We start from the raw sequence: 24,726 nt of genomic DNA, 5'->3' as shown, positions 1-24,726 counted from the left end.
ACTTTTATCTTGACCAATACTCTTTTTTTTATTTTACCTCCCAAAATATTGTTCTTGGTGCATCACAGTCAGCCGAGCTGGCTAATTTTGAGAGAGCATCTGCTTGGTGATTTTATGACCTTGGAACTTGGTCAAGAACTAATCGCTTCAAGGGCTCAATCTCATCCTTGATCAGACGCATATATTTGCTCATAGATGTCTCCTTACATTCAAAATCTCCATTGACTTGACTAACGACCAGAAGAGAATCTGATTTAGCCTCAATCTCTAGAGCTCCAGCTGCTTTGCACATTTTGATTCCAGTCAAAAGCGCTTCAAACTCCGCCTCATTATTGGACGCTTGAAATTGAAACCTTAGTGCATACTCAAACTTATCTCCTTATGGAGACTGACAAATTATTCCTGCCCCACACCCATTGACGGTAGACTATCCATCCACCATGAGCGTCCAATGCTTCCTTCCTTCAGTTGGATCTATTATAGGTTCTATAGTTGGCCGAGTAAGCTCAATTATAAAATCTACCAAAGCCTGCCCCTTCATCGCCTTTATGGGTTGAAAAGTTAGGTCAAACATGTTCAACTCTACCGCCCATTTGAGCATTCACCCTAAGGCGTCCTACCTAATCTCATTTATAGCCGGCAAAAATAGACCTATACCCATGGACCCGACTACAAATAACCGACCCGAGACCCGATTTTTCACCCGAAAGTGATCATCCGAAAATAGAATCGAAATAACCAAACCCGAATCTATTGACCAGAAGTGAATCGAAAATAATTATACGAACCCGAATTGACCCAAAAATAATAAGGAAATGTTTTTCACAAATATTAAATATGTGTTTTATTTATTTGTAGAAAAGAAAGCTGACTTTACACGAATTGATCCAATCCAACCTGATTGAAATCGAACCGATGTTGACCTGGCTCAGCAAACACGTACCCGACCCGAACACAAAGTTGTCCCGAAATGACGCGACTCGAATGACATGTTTGCCATCTCTAAAATCTCATTTCACATGTTAAGACACATTCTTCATTACTTCTTTTTCCAGGTCTTTGCAAATCCTTGCAGCGCCGAAGCCACGAACCAGTTAACCATGGCGACGAAGCTCAAACTTCGGAATTCCTTATCTTTCTCTCTCCTCTTTTTTCTTTCTTTTTTTCTTGGATCATTCTCAGCGCTCACACATCATGACCTCCATATCACAAATGCTGAACGCAGAGTATGTTTTTATCATTATCTTCTATGAATTTTAAACATCAACCAAATTTCTATTTCTCTATATTCAGGATTTTCTCCACTTTGAGTTATATTTGGATATTTTTAACCGATCTCGATTTCAAGGATTAAAAGTGGTATAACTATCTAGATGAAATCGAAGTTTTAGTGAATGGTTTAGTTTAAATTGCGTCCCTTATTTTCTTGATAATTTATGCTTGCTGATTAATTAACGCAGTTGGCATTGTGATTTTTATTTTATGGCACATCTCTACCTGTGGAATATGTCAATTACTGAATTTTTTTTTGCCCTGCAGATCGATTTGACTTCTCACATCATCAAGGTGTTCTTTACTCTAAAGGTATATTTACATTTTTCCTTTTGAATTAAGTAGTCTTTAATTGTCTCCACTTAGCTTGGGGAAGAGAGGTGTTTTAGGGGTTAATCTTTAATACACTCTTTCACTAGTGTTTGTGTGGTTGAACATCGGAAGTAATACTTCCTTTATATTTGTCTTTCTCATGTATTAAGTGGATTGGTTGATTAAAGCAAGTAGAACTTCCTATACTTTGCTTATGTTTTCCTCAACTTTAGGTTAGGTTGTGTCCTTGACTTTTCTTGGTATATGTAGTTTATCTTTTTCTAACTTAGTTGATTTTTATTGAACCTAACTTATGTTTGCTTATCTGCACTTATTTTTGCCGAATATCTTTGTAATATACATTTGGTGAATTAAGCTTTGCCCAACTTATCTAATTTTGGTGAATTTAGCTTTTTTATAGCTGAACTTTACTTATTCTGCTGAAGTGAACTTATTTTTGCTAAATTGAACTTATTTTGGGTGAACTGAACTTATTTTTGCTTACCTCAACTTATTTTTATTGAATTAAACTTATTTTTATTGAATTAAACTTATTTTTGTTGAACTTAACTTGTTTTCTTCTAAAACTTCTTAAATAATTTAAGAAGAGTGTGTTATATGGGACCTAACCTAAGTAAGAGACTTCCTTTATTTTGTGGGAAGTTCTACTTACCAGGAAGTGTAACTCCTTACATGGCTACATCTTTGCCAACCAAGAAAAATCACATTTTTACTTATAGGAAGTGTACCTCACATGTTTTTTACATCAACCAAACAAGCACTAGCAGGGTTGGAACCTTGAAATTCTGAAATGCATTCTTAAGTTGTAAATTCAGTAATTGTTATGGTCATTTCTGATAGAGGTTGAGCTGTGTATATTACTAGGCATTTTTCTGGTTTCTTCGTTTGAAGTCACATGTGCAAAGTTTTGAATCGTGTTTCTATTATGAGTGATAAATCTATAACAGCTGTTGGTTAGAGCTTAATGGTATTTATGAGCCAATACTTCCCCTTGTGTTGTATCTTAAACCTGCCAAGGGTTATCTTGTTAGAGCTGTACTTTTCAAATCTTTTGCTTGCTAAGGCTATACACAATTCTCACACAGAAAAGCTCACAAAGAAACTTTAAACACACACACAAACACACGTAAACAAATATAACGAAGTATATGTGTGTATATGCAACACATATAGTTTATATCTTTGTGTTGTCTGTATTTGATGTGCTAAAATGCTTCAGGTTGAAAACAAAGGTATATCTCCCGTGTCAGAAGTCGACCTGGCTTTTTCTCCAGTTCAGGTTGATCATCTGGCATTGTTGAAAGCAGCTGTACCCGGGGGAAAGAAAAAGAGGAAAACGTACACATCTCTTGATATCAATCCAAAGCTACCTGATGGGCCGAATGGAACAAAATATTTTTCGATCATTTTGCTCAATCCCATGAAGGCAGGTGAAGCTGTAACTCTTGAGGTCCTGTACATATTAACGCAATCTCTTGAGCCATTCCCGTCAGAAATTAGCCAATCAGAATCTCAGCTGGTTTATTATCGTGATAGTGCAATCATATTGTCGCCATATCCTATTGAACAACAAACAACTTTTATAAGGACTTCAAATACTAGAGTGGAATCATTTACAAATGTGGAGCCCACCAACCGTGCTGGTCTTGAGTTGAAATATGGACCATATAATGATCAGCCTCCACACTCATTTTCACCCATTATTGTACACTTTGAAAACAACAATCCTTTTATTGTTGTTGAGGAACTTGTACGGGAAATTGAGATCTCACACTGGGGCAGCGTACAAGTTAGGGAGCATTACAAATTAGCTCATGCTGGCGCTCGTTTAAAAGGTGCTTTTTCCAGGTATGCTACTTTTGTGTTATTCAGATTTTAGATGGTCCAATTCTCCTAAGACCTTAAAATGATGCTTTTAGCTGCTGGTTTGGTATTTTTTATGACCTGAAGATTACCTTGTGAAGAATTAAAGACCCTGATATACCTAAATTATAAGCTTCAAGTAAGTTAAATAGGCCAGTAGATCAATCTTTATAAATTTATTGTGACAAAAAAGATCAATCTTTGAAAATTGGGGATCAATACATTCTCTCTTTGCCAGTAGTCATCAAACAAGCTTGGGAACATGGTCAAACTGTGATGTTCTGGTCTTGTAATTGGACATGCATTTTTTTCTCCCTCATATCTACAAGCATGCCTTTAATGCGCGGAGTAGAATCGAGGATGATTGCTGCATGAATATGTTGAGTGCATGGGAAAGTACCGATAAAGAAAGTAACTATAAGGTTGCATAGGGTCTAGGGAAATACAAAAAGGACGCCTATTTGTCCACTAGTTCCAGTCAAAGTAATAGAGTCATTATCTAATTTCGGGGGAGAGGAAGTCTGAAAGAGGAACAGAAGAGAGAAAAGAGAAAAGTACAAAGAGAAAGATAGAAAAGAAAAAAACGCTGAAAGAGAAAGAGAGAGAAGAACAAAAACACATAATTCAACACATTGCCGCCAGTGGAAGAAGGAAGGGCCGAGTCCGATTTCAGCTACCCAGAAACTGTATCCCGTGTCCGCACCCAGGTCACGTCGTGTCAATAGGGGTAAGGAGTAAACCAGCAAGTCCGAGCATCACACAGAGAATGTGCCTAATTCATTAAGGCTGCCTGTGTTCTTCTCAACTTTCACTAATTCATTAAGGCTGCCTGTGTGATTTTCACCTTACACCTTGGCGATAGGATGTCATCTCTGACATTACCCCTCCTGCATCATGAAACATTTTAATAACATGATTAGGTAATAATATACTTCTTCCGTTTCTTTTTACTTGCAACGGTTGGACTTTTACACTATTCTCCAATTCTATTTAGTTTATCTTTGGTGTTTTATAGTCAAGGAAAAACATATTCATGTGAAATCTTGTTAGATTCGTCTCAATGTATATTTTCCGAATATCTAATTTTCATAATTTTTAGTTATCGGCAATCAAACATATGTATGATTGAAGTTATGCACTAACAAGCGTGAAAGTCAAACGGTTGAAAGTAAAAAGAAACATAGGAAGTACTTTTTTACTGGCTGCAATATGCCAAATTATATGGATATCGAGCATCTTGACATCATTTGTGTAACAATTTTTTTATCACACACCAAAAAAGGTCAAAAAGAAAATTAAAGGTTTACATGGTAACATCATAGAGATCTTTGCCTGCCAACAAATGTGAGTGATCTTTTAGTCTGGGGTGGGGAAAGGAAAGCAAAGGAAATAAGAAAGAGAATGGGAAAGACCCCTTTAATTACCCATGTTTGGCTAGAGAAGGGATAGGGCTTTCATTCCATTTTGCAAAAACTATAACCATCACTATGTAAGTGCTGCCATCCATTCAACAGCGTCAACCGACTTTCATTCTCCCTAGTTCAAGACTCTCTCTCTACTAACTCCGTCCCACGATTTGCAACAGTCATATCTCAATGTGGTGCTTTTTTGCTCGACGAAGTGGCGATTGGGTGGAAAATTTGTTTTCTTTGATGGTTCTGTCGGGGGTATGGTTGGCTGGTTGGTGGGTAAAGATTTCGGAAAATTGGTGGTGGTGGTGGGGATGTTGGTGGTGGTGTAGATTGGACAGTGTGGTGGTGCTGGCTCCTCTATTATGGTTCTGAGGCCAGAAACCATTGAAGCGGAGGTGCTAGGGATGGTGTTGCTTGTTGGAGATGGAATGGTGAGTGGGCAAAGATTTCGAAAAAGTGGTGTGATGGTGGGGATGTTGGCGGTTGATTGGACAGTGTGGTGATGCTGGCTCCTCAATGATGGTTTTGAGGCCAGAACTCGTTGAAGCGGAGGTGCTAGGGATGGTGTTGCTTGTTGGAGATAGAAGCTTAAAGGTAGGGATGGAGTTAGCTGTTTGGGTTTGTCACCTTTAGAGGTTATTAGGGGAGTAGAACTTGGGGTGGGTGTGTGTGTGTGTGTGTGTGGTGTGGAACTAGTTTAGAGGAGTTTGGTTGAATTTAAAATGAAAAGAGAATTAACGTAAATTGAACCAAATACTAGGTAAAGTAACCGGCTAGTGTGCTTACTACCTATATTGAACCGTCATCCTCTTATTATGCAGATTAAATATGTTACCACACAACCATCATGAAATAATTGTTAGCTCCATAAGTGATCTGTCTTCCTTAAGAGCATGTCAAAGTCAACACTGTACAACCTACCCTCCTTGGGCATTGGTCTATCAACTATAGCTAACGACTGTTTTCCTGCAAAGAGACGTTTACCGTCAAATGTAAAGATCTAGGGTGAGATGATAATCTTATTCATATTTAAGGCGGTGAATTTCTAAGCACACAATAAATTTGAAAATGTACCAACATTAGTAGATTACAAAAATTTCATGTCCAAACTGGAGTTGAAAAGTTTATAGGTCGTGTTGATGTTGAAGTTGATGAAAGGACTAAATTATAAAGTTGCTCTAGAAAGAAAAAGCTTCTCTTCTATTAATTAAGATATATTTGGAGGAACTTCGAACATTTACTAAACCTGTCAAAGATGCCAAAGGTGATGCTCATGATGGTGATTTTATTGATGAAGAGGACAGTGAAAATGACTTCTCTAGAGAACAAGATACTTTTTGTGCGCTTAAGTTTTCATTTTTGGCCTTTGCGTAGTAAGTTTTATGCCTAGGAGGAAGAAAGAATGATAGTGATGCGTTGTTGAACTCCACACAAATTAGTGGAAGTAGGGGTCGATTCCACCAAGAATGTGTTTGCTACTAACCAAAGATAAGATTGAAGACAGTTTACAATAATAAAGGCAGATAACGTAGCGATTTATAGTACAGAGCACACAAATTAGTCGAAGGAGGGGTACATCCCACCAAGAATGTGTTTGCTACTAGCCAAACATAAGATTGAAGACAGATAGCAACAATAAAGGCATATAATGTAAAGATTTTCTTGGGGGGGGGGGGGTTTAAGATAAGGAGCAAACTAAACCAAAGTAAGGACTCTAGGAACTAAGACACCAAACAAGAAACTAATGTAGGAACAATCTTAGACACGACAAACTCAGCAACTAACCAACTATGGACGCCCATTATGCAACTTACTAATCCTTGACACATATAATTATTGTTTTAGAATAGATTGATGGTAGGAACAAGTTCCCTGGTCTTCTGGTCTTCCCTTGTGTTTCGTTAGTTCGGGTACAACCTCCAGTAACCCTAATTAATGAATAACCCTATTACTATGAGTTTAGAATTCAACCTAATGACAACATTAAGATATAGGAAGACACCATCGATCCTAGACAACTAACATTACCAATGGCACATGACTCAACCTAGGTTATAAACTCTACAATTAAAGTACGAGCCCTTTACAATTGGTTGCTACTTGGACAAAAACCTTTTAGCAATTACGGACCTAAAGTCTTTGTTAACTATGGAAATCCGACTTAAATGAATAGTTTGCAACCTACTCATTCAAAATCCTCATCAATATCAATCAGGTAATTCATAATTACCTGAATTTTTTAATTCTATTTCAGTAAAGAACAAATGTCTCATAAACTTCATTACGTGGTTTTGATATAATAGCTATTGAGCATAAAACACCGAGGACTCGTCATACAAAGCAAAACAAAGAAGAACTCAATGGGGATTGATATATTTGGTTCTGTTTTTCCTTTCGGACTCGAGCTGTTGTTCCTTTGCAGCTTTTCATTACTATTAGTGAGAAACAACTCAGGCTTTAGAGGGGGCGGAAAAAGGCTCCTGAGACTGTAATTTCTTGCCCTATATAAGCTAAAAGCATTACCATAAAAGACTCCTTGATTAGTTGGAGTTTGGGTAGAACTAGGAAAGTAATTGGATAAGATTATGGAAAGTCAATTCTTCATATCTTCTCTAACAACCTAATTTTTTTATATCAGTGTGTGAAATTGGCTGCTTCCATTTTCTCTATGACAACAACTGACCCATATACCATGTTTACAATAGGGTTAGGTCATGTTGACATTTATGGCAGGGATAAAAGTCGTCTCTGAGCTTCACAACTTTAAACGTAGAAGGCCTAAAATGAACGAGCTTAGATAGTCCGATGTCCTCCACAAGACCACAAGGCTTAAAAACTGTAGACGACACAGAAAAACTATTATTATCAAAGGATGTATAGTTTTTTTTTTTAAAATATTAGGTAGCTATTAAGTCTAAGGAGTTCTTATTGATTATTGAAAAGCATTATTGGAACCTTACCTTCAATATATGATAGGAAATTGCTTTTAATTATCTTGATCATGACCTCCAAACTGTTGGTTTTTGATCTCAATCAGTTGACTGCGATCATATGTTGATCTCTATATGACAAAAATCGCTGTGATGTATTTCCATCTATTATGTACATTGCCTTAGCTTGATTCATCATATAAGCATGTACTTTCTTGTTTTAGATACCTTAGGCCATGTTATAATATTTTGTACTCTTGTATATATATGTGTGTCAGGGTGGAGTATCAGTCTAGACCTTCCATAAGTGGTATTGCTTCGTTTAAGCAACTTCTTGCGAGGCTACCACCTCGAGTTCACTCCGTTTACTACAGAGATGAAATAGGAAATATCTCATCATCACATTTACGTCTGGACTCGAAAAAGGTAATATAGTAATCATATGCCTTTTTCTTATAGTCGATAACTTAGGTTGTCCGTGTATGGTATCTACTTTTAAACAGGCTGGTTCTTCTGTATCCGTAGTGACATGAGTACATGAACCCAACCTGGGTTTGGAGACGGAATACAGGCTGAACTTGGGAGGGAGAAGTTGGACTAACACCTTCTCTGGCAACCGATGTTGGTTGATTGTGTGTCAAGTGTTCTGTTTCTTTTCTTATCTCGATTGTTTTTCTTGATTGCTTTAGTGCTTCGACTTTTTCAACTCCCTGTGCCAAGTTGTCCTTTATTGTTTACAATATGTGACTATTATCTGTCTATGCAGTATGCAGGCTTTTCTTTGTTCATGTAAGCTTTATTTGGAGGAAGTGAATGAGCAAGATTTTTTTCTGAAACTAAATTGTACTGTTGCAAAAACTGGAGCCATTATGTACAATCTTTTGTATACTCTTATTATCTTTTTAAAAAAAATACATATTAATAATGTAACCACTAAGCATTAAGATTGTGAAAACTAATATTTAATAAATGTCTGTCCCCGAGGCTTGAGTCCTTGTCCAAAATGTGGACACTTAAACAGTTAAACCTGTCTTTTTTTTATTGTTTAGTATTTCCATGCTTGACTCTTAGACCACTAAGCATTAAGATTGTGAAAACTAATATTTAATAAATGTCTGTCCCCGAGGCTTGAGTCCTTGTCCAAAATGTGGACACTTAAACCTGTCTTTTTTTATTGTTTAGTATTTCCATGCTTGACCCTTAGATCCATACTTGATACACGTATCCAAGTTCGAGCATCATAATTCATAGCCTCTTATGTTGGATATATGTCTATCTGGACTCTAACTCCTTGGAGATAAGCTGCATTTCTGTTTTCATTTTTTTGCATTTTTTGCTTGAGCGTTTTCATTCTTTCAATTAGCGCTATCTTAACTTCTTTTGGGTTGGGATTAAGCATTTCCTAGTGATATTAAAGTGTTGTACTAATATGGTTGTTGGATGTAATATTTGGCTGGTGTAGCTTCCCCCCACGTATGATCTAGAAGTTATTACCTCTTAAATAATCTTTGTTCTTAGTTATTGTGAATGATTAAATTTGGTTCTAGTTGCTATGTATCATATCTATATATGGATGTTATAAGCTGATGCAACCACCACTGAAATTAAGGATTGTTATAAGGTGATGTGAAAGTCAACGAACTATATCATATCTTCCCTTTAATAATATTGTGAAAATCTTTTTTCGTCTTTGATGAATTTTGTAACAGACGAAGAACAAAAACAAACAACTTTGGCTTGATTAAGAAAACAAATTGAACAACTGAAAAACTTTGGCTTGCACTCACTAAGATATGCAAAACAATCCTCTAATAACTTAGATATCTAGAATAGTTTCTCCGAACTCACACAACCCAAAGTAAGAACATGGAGCTAGGCTCATGCTGGGAATCAGATTAAATAGCAGCTTTAAAGGAAAAGAACCAAGGGTATGTTGTATTAATTGGATCTAATGACCTCTAACCAGTTCAACTTTCTCACTTTGGAGAGGTGAGATCTCTCCTAGAAAAGAAATGTAAAAAGAAGACAATATATTCCATTCCTTGATTTGATTACTAGCATTCTATTTATACTACCTTAGCTGGCCTTAGCTGAGTACCTGACCCTAATCCCAATGTCACTATCTCCCACTACCCACCTGATAGTACAAGGAATAATCACTGCTGGCATGAGCAGGCACGTGCTTTCTATTTCTGCATTACTGCCCAGCTTTCACATTAGTGTTGACTCTTTTACCCTTTCTCACATATGTGATGAGTTTGAGTGCACCTTGATTGCTTGCAGTTCACAAAGAATCCTTGACTGGGACGGAGTCTAGATAATGTTGATCACAAAGCTGAATCTAAAACAACCTTTAGCCTTTTAGAGCAACTCATGTATTTTTTTTTAGTGAAAGTATTGGGTCAGACCGTCTGACCCAATACTTTCCGTCGGACCTCTTCCACCAGTGCCCATACTAACCTCACCTCCTCTTCCTTCTCTCCATCGATGAAGAAGCCCAAGTCTCAGTCTATTGAAACCAGAAATCCCTATGATGATGGAGACGAAGAATAAGAGAGTGACTGCTATAATAGCGAAGATTCATCAACTGATCAATCATCTTCATGTTCGAGCAATCGAAAAGAGAGCTTTAGTAGTGGCAGGTTGCAAGAGTTGCTTAATGTATTACATGGTGCCCAAACATGTAGAAGACTGTCCCAAATGTTCTGGTCAGCTTCTTCACTTTGCCGCCAATCATTCCTCTCCTTAAAAAACTTTTCACAAATTAAACATGGTATTAATTATCATGGATTTAAGTAACCTCTCCCATTTTTGACGATTTCTGATGTTCTTGGAGGCGACATGGTGGTGGACTGGTGGTGTTCTGAACATGAGTATGGAGTATCAGTTAAGAGGAATGAAGAAGAAGGAGAAAGTGAGAGAAAGCAAAGGTTAGTATTTTGTTTTCTTTTCAGTTGGACTTTGTTTTTTTTCAGTTGGACTTTCTTTTCTTTCAGTTAGACTTTCTTTTCTTTCAGTTAGACTTTGTTTTCTTTCAGTTGGACTTTCTTCTCTTTCAGTTAGACTTTCTTTTCTTTCAGTTAGACTTTCTTTTCTTTCAGTTAGACTTTTTTTTCTTTCAGTTAGACTTTCTTTTCTTTCAGTTGGACTTTCTTATCTTTCAGTTGGACCAACTGAAAGAAATAATGGGCCAACTGAAAAAAATAATGGACTAACTGAAACAAAATGAAGACTACCTGAAGAAAAATATAGACTACCTGAAAAAGAATAAAGACCAACTGAAACCCAAGTAAGTCTAACTGAAGCACAAAAACCCACTGAAAAACAAAGAAGACTAACTGAAAACAAAATGAAGACTACCTGAAAAAAAATTGGAACCACCTGAAAAAAATGAAGACTACCTGAAAAAAAATTGGAACCACCTGAAAGTCGTCCGACCAAGATTATGGTCGGACGAGTCCGACACAATACGTTCTCTTTTTTTTATCAGGAAAATATGTCATCAAGCTTGATAAAAAAATCATGGTCTTGCACATATGTTCTTTTGGTGCTCTAATTTGGGTCATTCTATGACAAATCTCAATTTAGATCATCCCATGACTTAAATCATGAAATGAGTCATAGAGCAAGTGAAGGTGGGGCCACATGCATAAATTACAATTCTAAATTTGTAATTGAAATAATCTTAAAAACTACAAAGTAAAATAAAATATAAAAATTACCAGTCATAAGTTTTTGAGATTTATAAATAGACATCTATTTTGTTGTATGACACACATTTAAAATTATTTATTTTCTAAATAAATTGTATATACTTGAGTTTTTTATTTTGGGATTATGTTCTTTTTACAAGTCATGAGGGGTGCATTTGTCAAAATGGGTCACGAGACATGATCAACTTTTGTAATATGAGAGAGGGATGTCGTTTTTTTAGATCATAAGTGGTCATGTTCTTATATAGAGATTTCACAAGTTTTCTAGTACTACAAAGCTTAAGAATACTTAGCACCACCATAACATTAAAATTTAGGGGGTGTTTGGTTTACGAAGGGGAACGAGAAAGGGTTTAAGAAAGGGAGAGAAAGAGGACGAAAAGTTGAAACCTTAGATTTACTAGGTTGTTTATATAAAGTTATTTAAGGGAAACCCTAATATTTCACCACCACAACCTTTCCCTTTACAGCACCACCACTACATTTTCTCTTTCAATTTAAACCACCTTGCTGCCACCCCTTTCCCTTCTCCGACGCGCCCCTTCCCCTTTGCCGCTGACCCCCTTCTGTTTTTCTAGATGCCGTCATCCTTTCTCGTATCTGCCTTCGCCATCCTTTCTCTTTTCCTTCGCTGGCAGTCTGGCACCTCCTTTCCCATCAAGGCCTCAACTCAAAGTAATCTTTTTTCTCACTCTCTCTCTCTCATATAGATCAAGTGGTGGTGTTTGTAGGTGGCTGGGGTGGGTTTTTGGGTGGAATTTCTCTCTCCCTTATATCTACTAGGTGCAGCGGGTTTTGGTGGTGGGTGGTGTAGGTTTCACAGGGTGGGGCTGTGGGGCAGTTATCCGGGGGGTTATGCTGGGTTTTTGGTGGGTGGTGGTCTGGTGGATGGCTTCCGGGGGTGGTGCTAATGGTTGGGGTGGGTAGTGTTGGTTTGGTGTAGGGTTTGACAACGAGTCATGGTGTCAAAACAAGGCCACATCGTGTCGTATTACCCGTGTCGTAAAGGTTTTCAAATCTACCGAACCGAAACACCCTAATTGTAAAGGTGTAAAAAAACTGTGCTTTAGATGGGTTCAAGGGATATCTCATGGTCTGAGGCGGTTGTACGACAACCGCATCATCCCCGTTTCCACGCTCCTGCAGTGGTGGTTGTAATAAGTGGTGATGGGGTGGTTAATGGTGTTTCAAGGAAAGGGTAGCTGGAACCTTCGGTGGTGGTAAATAGATGTTCAAGACTTTGGGGGTACGGTTAGGGTAAAGGCAATCATTAAATTGATCAAAGAAAGAACAGGGGAATCAACTTACATTTTCCCTTACCCTTCCAAGAAGACTTCAAACCATACACACCCTTAGGAGCAAGTAAAATTGTAAAACACTGAGTAATGAGCAAGAAGCTGTATCGAGCCCCTCACACCTAACATATATATAAGCTAAGATGGTGGCTAAAGCCCAACACAACCAGAGATCAAGTGAAAAACAAATCAGCCTGACCAGCCCTTGTACTTCTTCGCACTTGGACTTTGCTGTCCTTGGATTATGGTTACCCTATTCTATGTAGTTTTTCAAAATTTTCATTCTCCCCACTACATCTTTGTTGTTTGGCTATTTTGCGTTCAGATAGCCTTTTAGTCTTTTACTTAATTTCTTCCACTGCTGCATGCTGCAGCCTGCAGGATGTGCATTCCTTTTCTCTTTTGTCCCTCTCTTTTCATCATCAATTCTAGTCATGTTTCTATTTATACTTGTTGGAACAACTAATGGGGAGCTTAAATGGTAGTTGAGTTCTAGGTTTATGATTAATCCAGGGCATCTCCCTTTGAAGAGCTGGTGGAAAGTAATTTTTGTAGGATGTGGTGCAGTCAATGACTATGTTTGTGTGGGTTCCTTTCTTATAAATAATTGATAAATTATTATATATGGAAATAATATTATTATTTACTGAAGTAAATGAATACAGGTCCTGTACACGTTCCACTTATTGGACGCTCCACATTCCAAAACATTGTACTAACAGCATCATCTACCAAATAAATATACTTTTTTTTAATAATGCATTTGTGTTCATGCAGTCAGAACTGGAAATAGAGCCTCGATATCCTTTATTTGGTGGTTGGAGAGCATCTTTTGTCATTGGATATAGTGTACCTTTGGAAGATTTCCTTTATGAGTCAACTGATGGCCTCAGGCGTTATTTGAACTTCACTTTTGGATGCCCTATGACAGATACGGTTGTGAATGAGTTAACCATTAAGGTATTTTGATGGTCTGTTTGATGAATTCTTGGATTCTGAAGACATTATCTGATAGTCTATGCTAATCTTTCAATTTCAGGTGGCTCTGCCAGAAGGGTCTAAAAATCCCACCATATCGGCACCTTTCACACTGGAAACACATCTGGAGGTAGATCTTTGTCTTTCAAAATTTTGCTTTCCCTTGTTCTATCTGTGTTTCAAATTTAAATTCCATCTGATTGTTGATCCCTGTTTATGTAGTTGCTTGATATTTGGTGAAATCTTCCTTTCATAGTTTTTTATGAAAAAAAAAAAAAATCAAAATTCGATTCTAAAAGTTGCTGTATCTTCTATTTTTCTCTCATATATCAAATTTATGGATTTTCTCTCTCATCTAAATTGAAAATTCCTTCAAAGTTCTTCGCTCCTCCTCGCCGATCGTCTCGCCGGTCGTCGCCGGCAGTGAGTCCAAGTGCTAGACAGTCAGTCCAGTCATGCTCGAATTTTTCTTTCCTCAGTTTCTTGTCTGATTTACTTTTTTTAGTTGAAGGAGAAGGTGAAAAGTAAGGATTGTAGAGCATGAGTCATTACTGTACAGCTGTACAACATATTTGTTTATCTTTCTAGTAAAGTTGTATGTGTAGTGCTGCAACCTTCTATTCTCTCTCATGGTCTGACTTATCTAGGGGAGAGGTTAAGGTTGTCACTTATGGTGACCAGCTAACATATTTCTTTTTTCTTTCTGACCCCCTATATATTTTAATATGCTAAGAAGGTGCATAACTTATTACCTTATATAATGTTTTTTGTGCAAAAATGATATGGAGATTATATGTAGAAATTTTTTTAAGGCAGTATTATTTATTAAATGCATTATATTTACTTTGTTTTTTGCTGAATCCAAGCCGTACCCGTTTTCAGAAATTTTGATTTTGCCGTTTTCCATCCCAGTCCCCATCCCCGTATCCGTCCCCGTATCCGTATCCGTGCTACCTAGTGCCTAACATCTTTAGCCATCAAAATATGAGCCAGAGTTTCATATCTGAATTTCACATAGCAATGGCTTTAGTAATATATCTAACCACTGACCCAAACTCAACTTAAACCCAATTAGACCCGACAATTTGAGATTCACTCAATCCTCGAAACCAGTTAGACCCAACAATTTGAGATTCACTCAATCCCCGAAACCAGTTAGACCCAACAGAGACCAATTTAAACCCAAATTGTTTTTGACCCAACCAGGCTATATTACTCCGATTTGGATATGGGTGTCGTATCCGAGTAGGACACTCTATTCTAAAATTTTGGCTGATATGCTAACAAGACCAAACTAGTGTCATAAGAGCGTCACTTAGGCAATCTAAAGCCCCAATCTTTCACTTTTTAATTTCATCATATAGTACCAACCAACTTCGCGATCTTGGTTTTTTTGAAACCCTAAACTTGCAAGACTCTCATCCTTCCTCATCATTGATTCTTCATCTTACTCCTTACACTTTATAGGCACGACAATCGACGCCTAATCCCAGCCTTATCGGATGCGGGCGGCTTGTCGAGTATACACGCGACACCGAGGTGGCATAGGTTTCATAAATATTACTAATAATAGGGTTTTATATATCAAAATGATTGTCTGAAATGTGTGAAAAATATTGAGCAATGATAGAAAAGCTCAAGGGTTCATTGAAGCGATTAGGAAGGGATCCTAGTGCGCCTAGGTGCGCCACGTTAAAGTGAGGTGCAGTAAAAGAAAATTCAAACAAATCTGATGAAAAAAAAATTGTGCACCCTGGGTGCGCTTTGGTTTGCTTTTTGTGCGCCTCAAGCACGCCTCTTGAAATCGCCTTGCCTAGCACAAAAAAAGCACTTAACCCCAATCGCCTTACACTGATCTGGAGAGTAAAATTTTCTTCTCTACAGATAATTTGAAGGTTAAACTACTTTGATATGAAAGTAGGGTCGAGAACTCTCCAGTCATAGGTCATGGGAGTGAAAGAGGTAAAAGGTAATGTGATATGATGGTTTCAACATTCAAGTTGAACAATCTATTCTGCTCAGCCAACCCAGTCCTGGCTTAATATAGGCCCATGGGCCATGACTATGGCAGTGTATCCCCATTACGTTGGGCATGTATTTCCCAGCATATAGATTAGGACCCTTGTGATCATATATATTGTGCTTTGGTCACAGGAGTTTGTTTTCGACTTGGGCTTTTACATGTAACTTCATATTCCTTTGTATTTTATTTTAGCACACAAGTTCTTGAAGGGCGTGATTAGAAGATCATTAGGGTCGCAATACTTGTGATTTGAGTTGCCTCCAACTGGATAATTTGTGAATCTTTCCTTGGTGAATAAATAATTTGTGGATTTTGTTCTTCAATTTGTACCATATGTTCCATAAATAATCAGTCCTTCAAGCAATAGCTATGCGTTATGATTTGATTCAAAATCACGGTCCTATAACTGCCCATATAAAACCCACAAAAAAAGTTTCTTGTTCTTCATAAGAAATGTGAAGTTATGTGAAATCCTTAATTAGGTGCTTTCATTTTATTTGTTTATTTTTTAGTGCCATTTTTACTTAATAGGCTCAATTTTAACACTCCTAATGTTTCTGATGTTTGCAGACCACTTATTCTTATCTTGATGTCATTGGAAGAACTGTTATGGTTATAAAAAAGAGGAATGTGGTGCCCGAGCACAACTCCCCCTTTCAGGTGGCAATTTACTATTCAAAAAAATTTAATGTTTTGAGATTTTTGTGATCTAATGCAATGAATCTCATTAGGATTGATATGAATCCAAAAAGGATCCTAGCTTGGCTTTGCAAAGCCTTCATTCAGCTAAGCTTCACTAAGGGCTCTAATCACCAAAATGTATAGTTTAGGGGAATCGTTAGAGATAAAACAAGTTAGCTTCACTCACTAATTGGATTAACCTCGCTTAGAAATAGGTTTCATCCCCTAACACTAAGGTTCTTATTGATAAAAACAAGCAAAACTGTAAATACAATTAAAATCCTAAAGAAGTATGAAATAATTAGATTGTCCATATGCCTAAACTCAACACATTTGTTTTATCCATTCCCATTCCAATCCTTTCCAAAACCATGTAGAAAACTTGTAATTAGGGGTTCGTTCGGTATTATTGTCAGTTTCCAGTTTTTGGTTTTTATGATTTTCGAATCATATAATATAAGTAGTATTATAAACTTAAACTTGGTCATAAGGATAGTAATCATGCTAATTTTGAAAACTGACAACTAAAAATTGGAAATTACTTTTTCTGGTTTCATATTATGGTTTTTGGTTTTCAAAAAAATAGAAAACAGATTACGATAACGAACGGGCCCTAGATAAACGAATTAAGTTAATGTCGTAATTAAATTATAACTCTATTACAGACCTAGGATAAAGATAAAAATCAGAAATTGTAAACCCGTAACCGCAATCCAAAACGTGTAGACAATTCCTAACACGAAAAGACTCTTAAAGTGCTCAAAACAAGTAAAATTTATCCCGAGGAGGATAGTAAAAACTTTTAAGCAAAAGGACTTCCAATAAGTCTATGACACTTAGAGTTCCACCACAAGTTGGACTCTATACCTTAGACTCATTGAAACTAAACCTTAGGATGTGTAGAGTTCTAACGACACTAAGACTCTACTTGTTTATTCTCCTTGCTCGTGCCAGCTACCTTGTTTCCTAAGAGACCTTGCTCGCTCGCCAAGAACCATGAACCTGAGGGATCCATGCACACTTTCGTATCCAGAATCCTAGCACTCATGAAATTATGGTCTGTAAAAGATTCAAATAATTCAAACATAAAACAAGAGAACTCTGTATGCATTCAAAACATAGTGATCTTTCTTTTACTTCGATAATTTCGAGTTATGTAAATGTTATGGAAAAAATTGGAGCAAAATGATTTCCAACTTTAGGTTGCACATCCTTTCTCAAAAATGATCAACTCACCTCCATGTATGGTGTACCTATAAATTTTGCAATCTGTACATTAATTGATGATGACGATGTGGACAACAGTGCACATTGATCGTCCCCTAGACACTATGCACCTATGTTGGGTTTTGTAAATCTCGGTGGTTCAATAAGTTTAAGGGTGTTGTCCAAACTATAGTATTAGTGCCATAAGTGGGGGGATCATTATGTGTGAAGGATAGTTCAAACAGTAAAAACATGGAACATTGTAGATCTCAGGAAACGCCTGGTCGTGTAATTCTGGTTTTTTTCATTTATAGATCAGCCACTTTTCGTAGTCGGGTCAAAATTCACTTAAACTTGATTGACAATGTTCATTTCTGTTTGTCATCTGATTAATGGCACTTTCCTTTTATAAATTTTTGGTAGGAGCTATGAAATTCACTATATACTAGAATATTAAAATAATTTAGAGCACGTAATTTGTGGATGATACTCCACAATAATATTTCATGACTATGATGCTCGGACATGGGTACAAGTGTCTGACACGGGAACAAATTCAAGTATTGAATCTTGGAATTCCTAAAATCAAGGGGGGCACTTTTGAGAAGGATCCAAAATTTGGATTCGGACTCGAGAACACGATAATTACAACAAAAAGAATTTTAATTTACATATTTTTAATATTTTTTTTATACTATTTTTGTGACTACAAAAATAATAGGATTATTATTAAGTATTCATTGCTGGTAACACATTTATATTGATTAGTCTAAGTGAACCTTCCTACCTTTATTGTTATACTTTATTTTTCTCTATAAAAGAGAATGTCTTTTATTAGTATTATATTTCAAAAACTCTATCTATTGCTCACTTTTATCAACTGGCATACATGGCATACATGTGACTACTGACTAGCCAAAGTATTTAATGAGGGAGAAGGAAAGTAAAATAACAAGAACGCAAAGAAGAAAAACACAAAACAAAGTGTAAGTTATGATGGAACTCTTAGGGTCATAGAAATCTTGTATGATTTAAAATTCGGTTTTTTCACCATATACCCCTGACAAATTTTTTTTTGCACCGTATACCCTTTCGACTTTTGAAATTCACCATATACCCTTCACTTTTCAAAAAATACATCAAACTACCCTTAATGACTAACGGCGTTAAACTCCGTTAGTCATTAACCCCTAAACCTCCATTTAATCCTAATTAACTACCCTAAACCTAACCCTAACACTTACCCTAACCCTAAACTTAACTAAACCAAAAACCTAACCCTAAAAGCCCACCAGCCCAACCCACCCCACCCCACTACCCATGCCCAGGCCCACCACCCTTGACCACCACCTGACCCACCCACCACCCCTACCCTGACCGGAATTTCGCACCCACCCACCCCACCGGATTTCCTCACCACCCAGCCCCCCTTCACCCCCACCGCCGCGCCGACCCCCTCCCCTTCCCTGCCAGTTGCGCCGCCCCCCTCCTCTTCCCCGCGAGTTGCGTAGCCCCTTTTCACCACCCCAGAATCCCCCCTCCCCCGCATCCCCGCAGCCGCCTTCCCCCTCCCCCTCTCCGAAGCTCCCCAGCCCCCATCCCCTCCCACGCATCCCCGTAGCTCCCTCCGCTTCCCCCTCCCATGGATCCCACATCTCCCCTCCAAAGCATCCAGAATTTTCGAACCCAGAATTTTCGAACCCAGAATTTGAAGAACCCAGAATTTGAAGAACCCAGATTTGAAGAATCCAGAATTTGAAGAACCAATTTTGAAGAACCCGGATTTTCGAACCCAGATGCGTGGGAGGGGGGCTGAGGGATGCATGGAAAGGGGAAGGGGAGGAGGAATGCACGACAACGGGAGAAGGAAGGGGGGATGCGGGGAGGGTGGAGGGGGGCGGGGTTGCAGGGGAGTGGGTAGGGGGGTTGCCGGGAAGGGAGGATTCCGGGGTGGTAGGGAGGCGGAGGGGGTCAGCGGGGGAAAGGGAGGGGGTCAGCTGGAGAAGGGGAGGGGGTGGTGGGGAGGGAGTGATGTGGCAGTGGGGGTAAAGGGTAGGGGTGATGTGGCAGTGGGGGTAAGGGGTGGGGGTGATGTGGCAGTAGGGGTAAGGGGTGGGGGTGATGTGGCAGTGGGGGTAAGAGCCCAAAGTGTATTAGATTAGGGGTAGGGTTAGGGTTTAATTTAGGTTAATTAATCAGGGTTAGAGGGGATTAGGGGTTAATGACTAACGGAAGTCTAAAACCGTTAGTCAAAAGGGTAAGTTGAAGTATATTTCGAAATGTGAGGGGTATATGATGAATTTGGAAAGTTGAAAGGGTATACGGTGCAAAAAAAAATTTGTCAGGGGTATATGGTGAAAAAACCGTTTAAAATTCTAACCTTGTTAGAACTCAAATAGTGTTATTCTGAAGTTGTTAGGAGTTGGTGTCTTTAGAATTCTTTTGCTTACAACATTTCACTAATCTACGTGGAATTAGAAAGATTTTAGAGTTTTTTTGTCAAAGACAACCTTTTAAAAGTGACATTTTATAAGAAACAACCTTATAATTTTTTTTTGTGAGAAACAACTTTTAAACTCTATTTTCTTGTCACATCAAACTTGTCAACAATTTTCCAACATTGACTGGATTTTTCCGGCATTGACTTTTTTTTACCCCCTCTTCCCTCTCTTTTATATGTTTTGGAGTTTCATTTCCCTCCATATTTCCCCATATATAAACCTTCTTCCCTCTCTTCCACACTTAACCACTCTTTTCCACACCCCAAATCCAAAATTTCCCAAAAGAATCCCCTCAATCAAGATCTTCAATTGGTATGTTAGGGTTTTTGATTCCTAAATCTTCTTTGTTGCTATGTTTTAGGGTCCTTCATCTCAATTCATGAAATTTCTTCAAAACAATTAGGCTTCTCTTTTCAATTAAATTAGGGAATTCTTGCAAACTTAATTTGTGGTTTTTAAAACAATACGGTGAATTGTGGTTTTCTAACAACATGGGGAATTGATGTTTTCAAGAGAGAAATGAATTAGTGAAAGGGAAAGGGGAGATTTAATATTTCGTACTTGTTGCAGACAGTATTTGATTATTGTCGAAGGAGAGACTTCAATGATGTTCTTCAATGCCAAGGAAGTGCAAGAGAGGAGAGAGAATAGTTTATCTCTATTATATAAGTGAAGGGGGGGCAATGGTGTCCTCTTTTGAAATGTGTATTTTGCCCCCTTTCCTTTCTAAATTGCAAAAACTAATAACCTAGAACGTCAATACATACAAAAACATTTACAAAAATTTACTTACAAATCACTATTCTCAAGAACCATTCATAATTAATGGTGGGTCATGATAAAAAATAGAGGTGTATTTGTAGTGAGATCAGAATTTAGAAGTTAAGGAAAAAAATTATTTACTTTTTTATAGTGTTTCCTAATATAATGAAACTTTTACATATATTTGAACCTATATTTTTCTATTATATAATAGCGACGAATTATCAAGGTAAAAAAGTTTATGTAAAATATCATTTAAGAATTAAACTACAACATATCTCTATTATATAAGGGAAGGGGGGAGCTATGGTGTCCCCGAATGAAGAGACTATGTTACTCCCTTCCCATTCTAAATTACAAATTCACTTACAAATCAAAGGGGCTTCAAACAAAAATACCAAAAATATAATTATAACAATCACTCACAAGTCAACTAAAATCATAAAATTGCATAATTTACGTTATGCAAATCACTAAAATGAGGAAACTTTACAAAAACTTAAAAATTCACTTACAAACTACAATCTATAAAAAAATTGACCTGAAATCAAAGTGTCCACTTTCTTTACAATTTATGAAGTACTGTACTTAATTTAAAAATCAACTAAAAAATTATAATATTAGAAATCATAAATAAATTCAATAAAATTTCTATTTTGTTCATATAATTTAACTTTGAAAATTAAAAATAAAAATGGTGAGAGACTTAAGTGACAGAAACTAAACCAATCAACTTTTGCAACTAAAAACAATTATACTTCATATGTCTAATGTTCAAATTTTAACTCTTATGCCGAAGAAAATCGAGTTTATGTTTCGGAAAAAAATCCAAGCACGCATCGCGTGCAAAAAATTCTAGTTTAGGTTTGAAAGAGGGCGGGTATACAAAAATTGGACGAAAAATGAGGAGATTAGGGGGTAAAAAAAAGTCAATGCCGGAAGCTGACAAGTTTGATCTGACAAGAAAATAGAGTTTAAAGGTTGTTTCTCAAGAAAAAAATTTATAAGGTTCTTTTTCACAAAATGTCACTTTTAAAAGGTTGTTTCTGACAAAAAAACTCTAGATTTTATTTGCTTTAAACGTGTTAGCAGTTTTTGAATCTTTTTTGTAGTAGGATTAGTACTTTGTGTATTTATTTTTTGTTGTTAATAAACAAAAGGAAAAATTGTTTTAAATAAGTCAATTTTCGCGCGGTCTTCCCATTTTAAGTTTATCTTTTGATTATCCCTGATTGAGTTAGGCTGGTATGTTTTCTTTTTTCTATTGAGTTTTAACCCGTTTGTGACTCGTTTAGTAGGTTACTTATGCTACATGTTACAACGTCCCATCCCCACCCTCGCCTGTTTTAGAAGAAGGAACATTGTAACACGTATTATGAGTAACCTACTAAACAAGTCACAAACAAGTTAAAACTCAATAGATTACTGCTGTGAATTAGAAAAATTTGGGTTGAGCTGGCCTAAGAAACCTTGCACGGCAAGCTAGTTTATGTGCCCTAAATTGAGGTGACTACACAGCCTCGGTGAGTGGAGCTGGCACAAGATATTCTAGCTATTTTGCCGCCAGATGTAGTGAGTTCAGACTAATCCAGAAAACTAGTCAATATACTGCACAATCGGTGAATCCTGCTTAGAGCAGGCTCCATAATCGTTAGTAGTTCATGTATAGAACTCATGGAATTGAGGGCATTCTTCCAAAAACCACTCTCCACACTAAATGTCCTTAATTAAATACTCAAAGCCACGCTTGGACTGTTTTGCACAAACTTGTAGTTGAGGTTCCGTCTTTACTGTTTCAAATTTCTCCTATAAGACTGCATGTAGTTGTAGCTATAATATACACACTTTTGTATAGCAACATCCTTATTGCTGCTTCTAGTTGTGGAAGATTTTCTTGGCCCATGTGCTCCAAAGCTAATTTTCTCTCTGCAGGTTTACTACGATTTTAACCCCGTCTTCATGCTTGCCGAGCCACTGATATTGGTATCCATATTTTTCTTATTTTTCCTGGCTTGCATAGCCTATCTTCACGGTGATATTTCCATCCAGAAATACAAAACATCCTGAAACTTCTATGGGTATGTAATGAACAGACAATGCTATCTATTTTTCTCTTTGATTTTTGGAACTTGGCAACATTTCTTGGTCTTTGATGAGTTGCTAAATCATATTCTTTTTGTGTTTAGCATGGTAGCAGTGGAGTAGGAGGGAGAAAAAATAGTGGAATATCATCACGGTGAAACCATCTGTCTTCAGCTTCAAGCAAGTTAACGATCAAGAAATATGAAGTCCGACCCTCTAATTATAGGTGAATCATCTGGTGAAAGTCTCTTGCAACTCTTTTGCGTGCTAATATAGTGTATTCTCAGTTCAAGCGACTCTCATCGTGTCTTGTATACGCAATTGAAGCTCATACGCCTTGGGGAAACATTTGACGTGTTGCTCACCCTGAAATATTTGATGTGATCACCCTTCCCCAGTAGCAGCTCTTCCGTACTATGTCTTCTTTTTTTTTTTTTATTAGGAAAGACAATTGGTCCGAAGATCAATCCCTGTTAGGTTACTAGCAGGCAGGGCACACTAGCTCAGAGGCTGAGTAGAGGATAAACAACCTAGAATTAAATGTTCTATTTGGTCCCTTTAACACCAACGGTAGATAGGAACCGAACTGTGAATTGAACCCTGGGCAATGTCCTGGAATTCGGGGTGGTACTCCAATGAGCTACCACCTCTCTCTCTTCCGTACTATGCGTTTGATCTTTAATTGTCTTGGCGTTAACTATCAAAAGTTGCAACTTTTTGAAACTCACTAGGATATGCTATATTTTGAATATTCATACAGCCGTTTAATTACTGCAAATAGCCAATGACTTCTTAAACAAGTGTTACTCCATATTCGAGAATTCATATTTGTGATAAACTACATTGTAATAAATAATTTCGTTTTTCAAAAACTACTTTATATATATAATGTTATAAAAAATACCTTTTAAAAAGAATTGTTGTATAAGTTGCTTTTGGCCGGATTTTGACCATTGACTACCTTTTCCCGTACTAAACTTCTGTTATTTGTTTTTATTTCTATTCCGTTTCCCTTTTTTTTTTTTTTTTTTTTTTGAACCGTTTCCCTCCTATTTCGTCCAAAAGTTTCATTCTTCTTTGAAATTTTATGTTTGTATTTGGTGCTTTGGCAAATTTCGGTGAATATGGGTGGAAAAAATGCACTAAGGGCTTGTTCTCTTCGGCATAAAATAGCTGAACTGAACTGAATTGAACTGAACCGAACCGAACCGAACTGAACTGAATTGAACTGATCTGAATTGATCTGAATTGAACTGAGCTGAACTGAATTGAACTGAGCTGAACTGAAATGAATAGTGATATGTGAGAGTAAAAGTATTGTCAAGAGCAGAGCTGAACTGAACTGGTCTGAACTGAACTGTTCTGAATTGAATTGAACTGAACTGATCTGAACTGAATTGAATTGAATTGAACTGAACTGAACTGAAAATAAGCTGGGGAGAACAGACCCTAAGAGAAAAGGTCAATGTCAAAAACTGTGTTCAATGACTGGAGGCCAGCAAAAATGTAGCTTAATACAACATCTTTGTTTTTAAAAGGCAGTTTTTATAACCCTATTTTTAAAGTAACTTTTTTTTTTGTAACTTCCCCTAATTGTTATGGATATTATATTATTTTTACATTTTGTGGTTTTTGTTGTGGTGGTTTATTAGGAAATAAATGTTGTATATTGTAA

General features: G+C 37.1%; 1 protein-coding gene across 3 annotated transcripts; it reads left to right on the top strand.

Moving 5' to 3' along the window:
* The first annotated feature begins 1,017 nt into the window (after positions 1 to 1,017).
* LOC104887106 (dolichyl-diphosphooligosaccharide--protein glycosyltransferase subunit 1B) lies at positions 1,018 to 23,810 on the top strand. Of its 3 annotated transcripts, none has more exons than XM_010671697.4 (9): positions 1,018 to 1,226; positions 1,540 to 1,584; positions 2,825 to 3,453; positions 8,089 to 8,236; positions 13,596 to 13,778; positions 13,858 to 13,926; positions 16,390 to 16,479; positions 22,902 to 23,047; positions 23,167 to 23,810. In XM_010671697.4, the coding sequence occupies exons 1-8, from the start codon at positions 1,020 to 1,022 to the stop codon at positions 23,034 to 23,036; spliced, it is 1,506 nt and encodes a 501-aa protein (XP_010669999.2). In that variant the 5' UTR covers positions 1,018 to 1,019; the 3' UTR covers positions 23,037 to 23,047; positions 23,167 to 23,810. The 3 variants fall into 3 exon arrangements, with proteins under 3 accessions (XP_010669999.2, XP_010670001.2, XP_010670000.2); XM_010671699.4 differs by having other exon boundaries at positions 23,164 to 23,810; XM_010671698.4 differs by having other exon boundaries at positions 23,156 to 23,810.
* The last annotated feature ends 916 nt before the right edge of the window (positions 23,811 to 24,726 follow it).

Source organism: Beta vulgaris, chromosome 2, assembly GCF_026745355.1.
Source record: "Beta vulgaris subsp. vulgaris cultivar EL10 chromosome 2, EL10.2, whole genome shotgun sequence".
NCBI lineage: Eukaryota > Viridiplantae > Streptophyta > Magnoliopsida > Caryophyllales > Amaranthaceae > Beta > Beta vulgaris.
Note: the sequence above shows the minus strand (reverse complement) of the source record. Positions and strands in the feature narration are given on the sequence as shown.

Bases quoted from the DNA above. Each gene is read 5' to 3' on its own strand.
- LOC104887106 (XM_010671697.4), top strand. From the start codon at position 1,020: ATGTTAAGACACATTCTTCATTACTTCTTTTTCCAGGTCTTTGCAAAT. The intron at 3,454-8,088 runs GTATGCTACTTT...TATGTGTGTCAG, and splicing joins TTAAAAGGTGCTTTTTCCAG to GGTGGAGTATCAGTCTAGAC. The intron at 16,480-22,901 runs GTGGCAATTTAC...TTCTCTCTGCAG, and splicing joins AGCACAACTCCCCCTTTCAG to GTTTACTACGATTTTAACCC.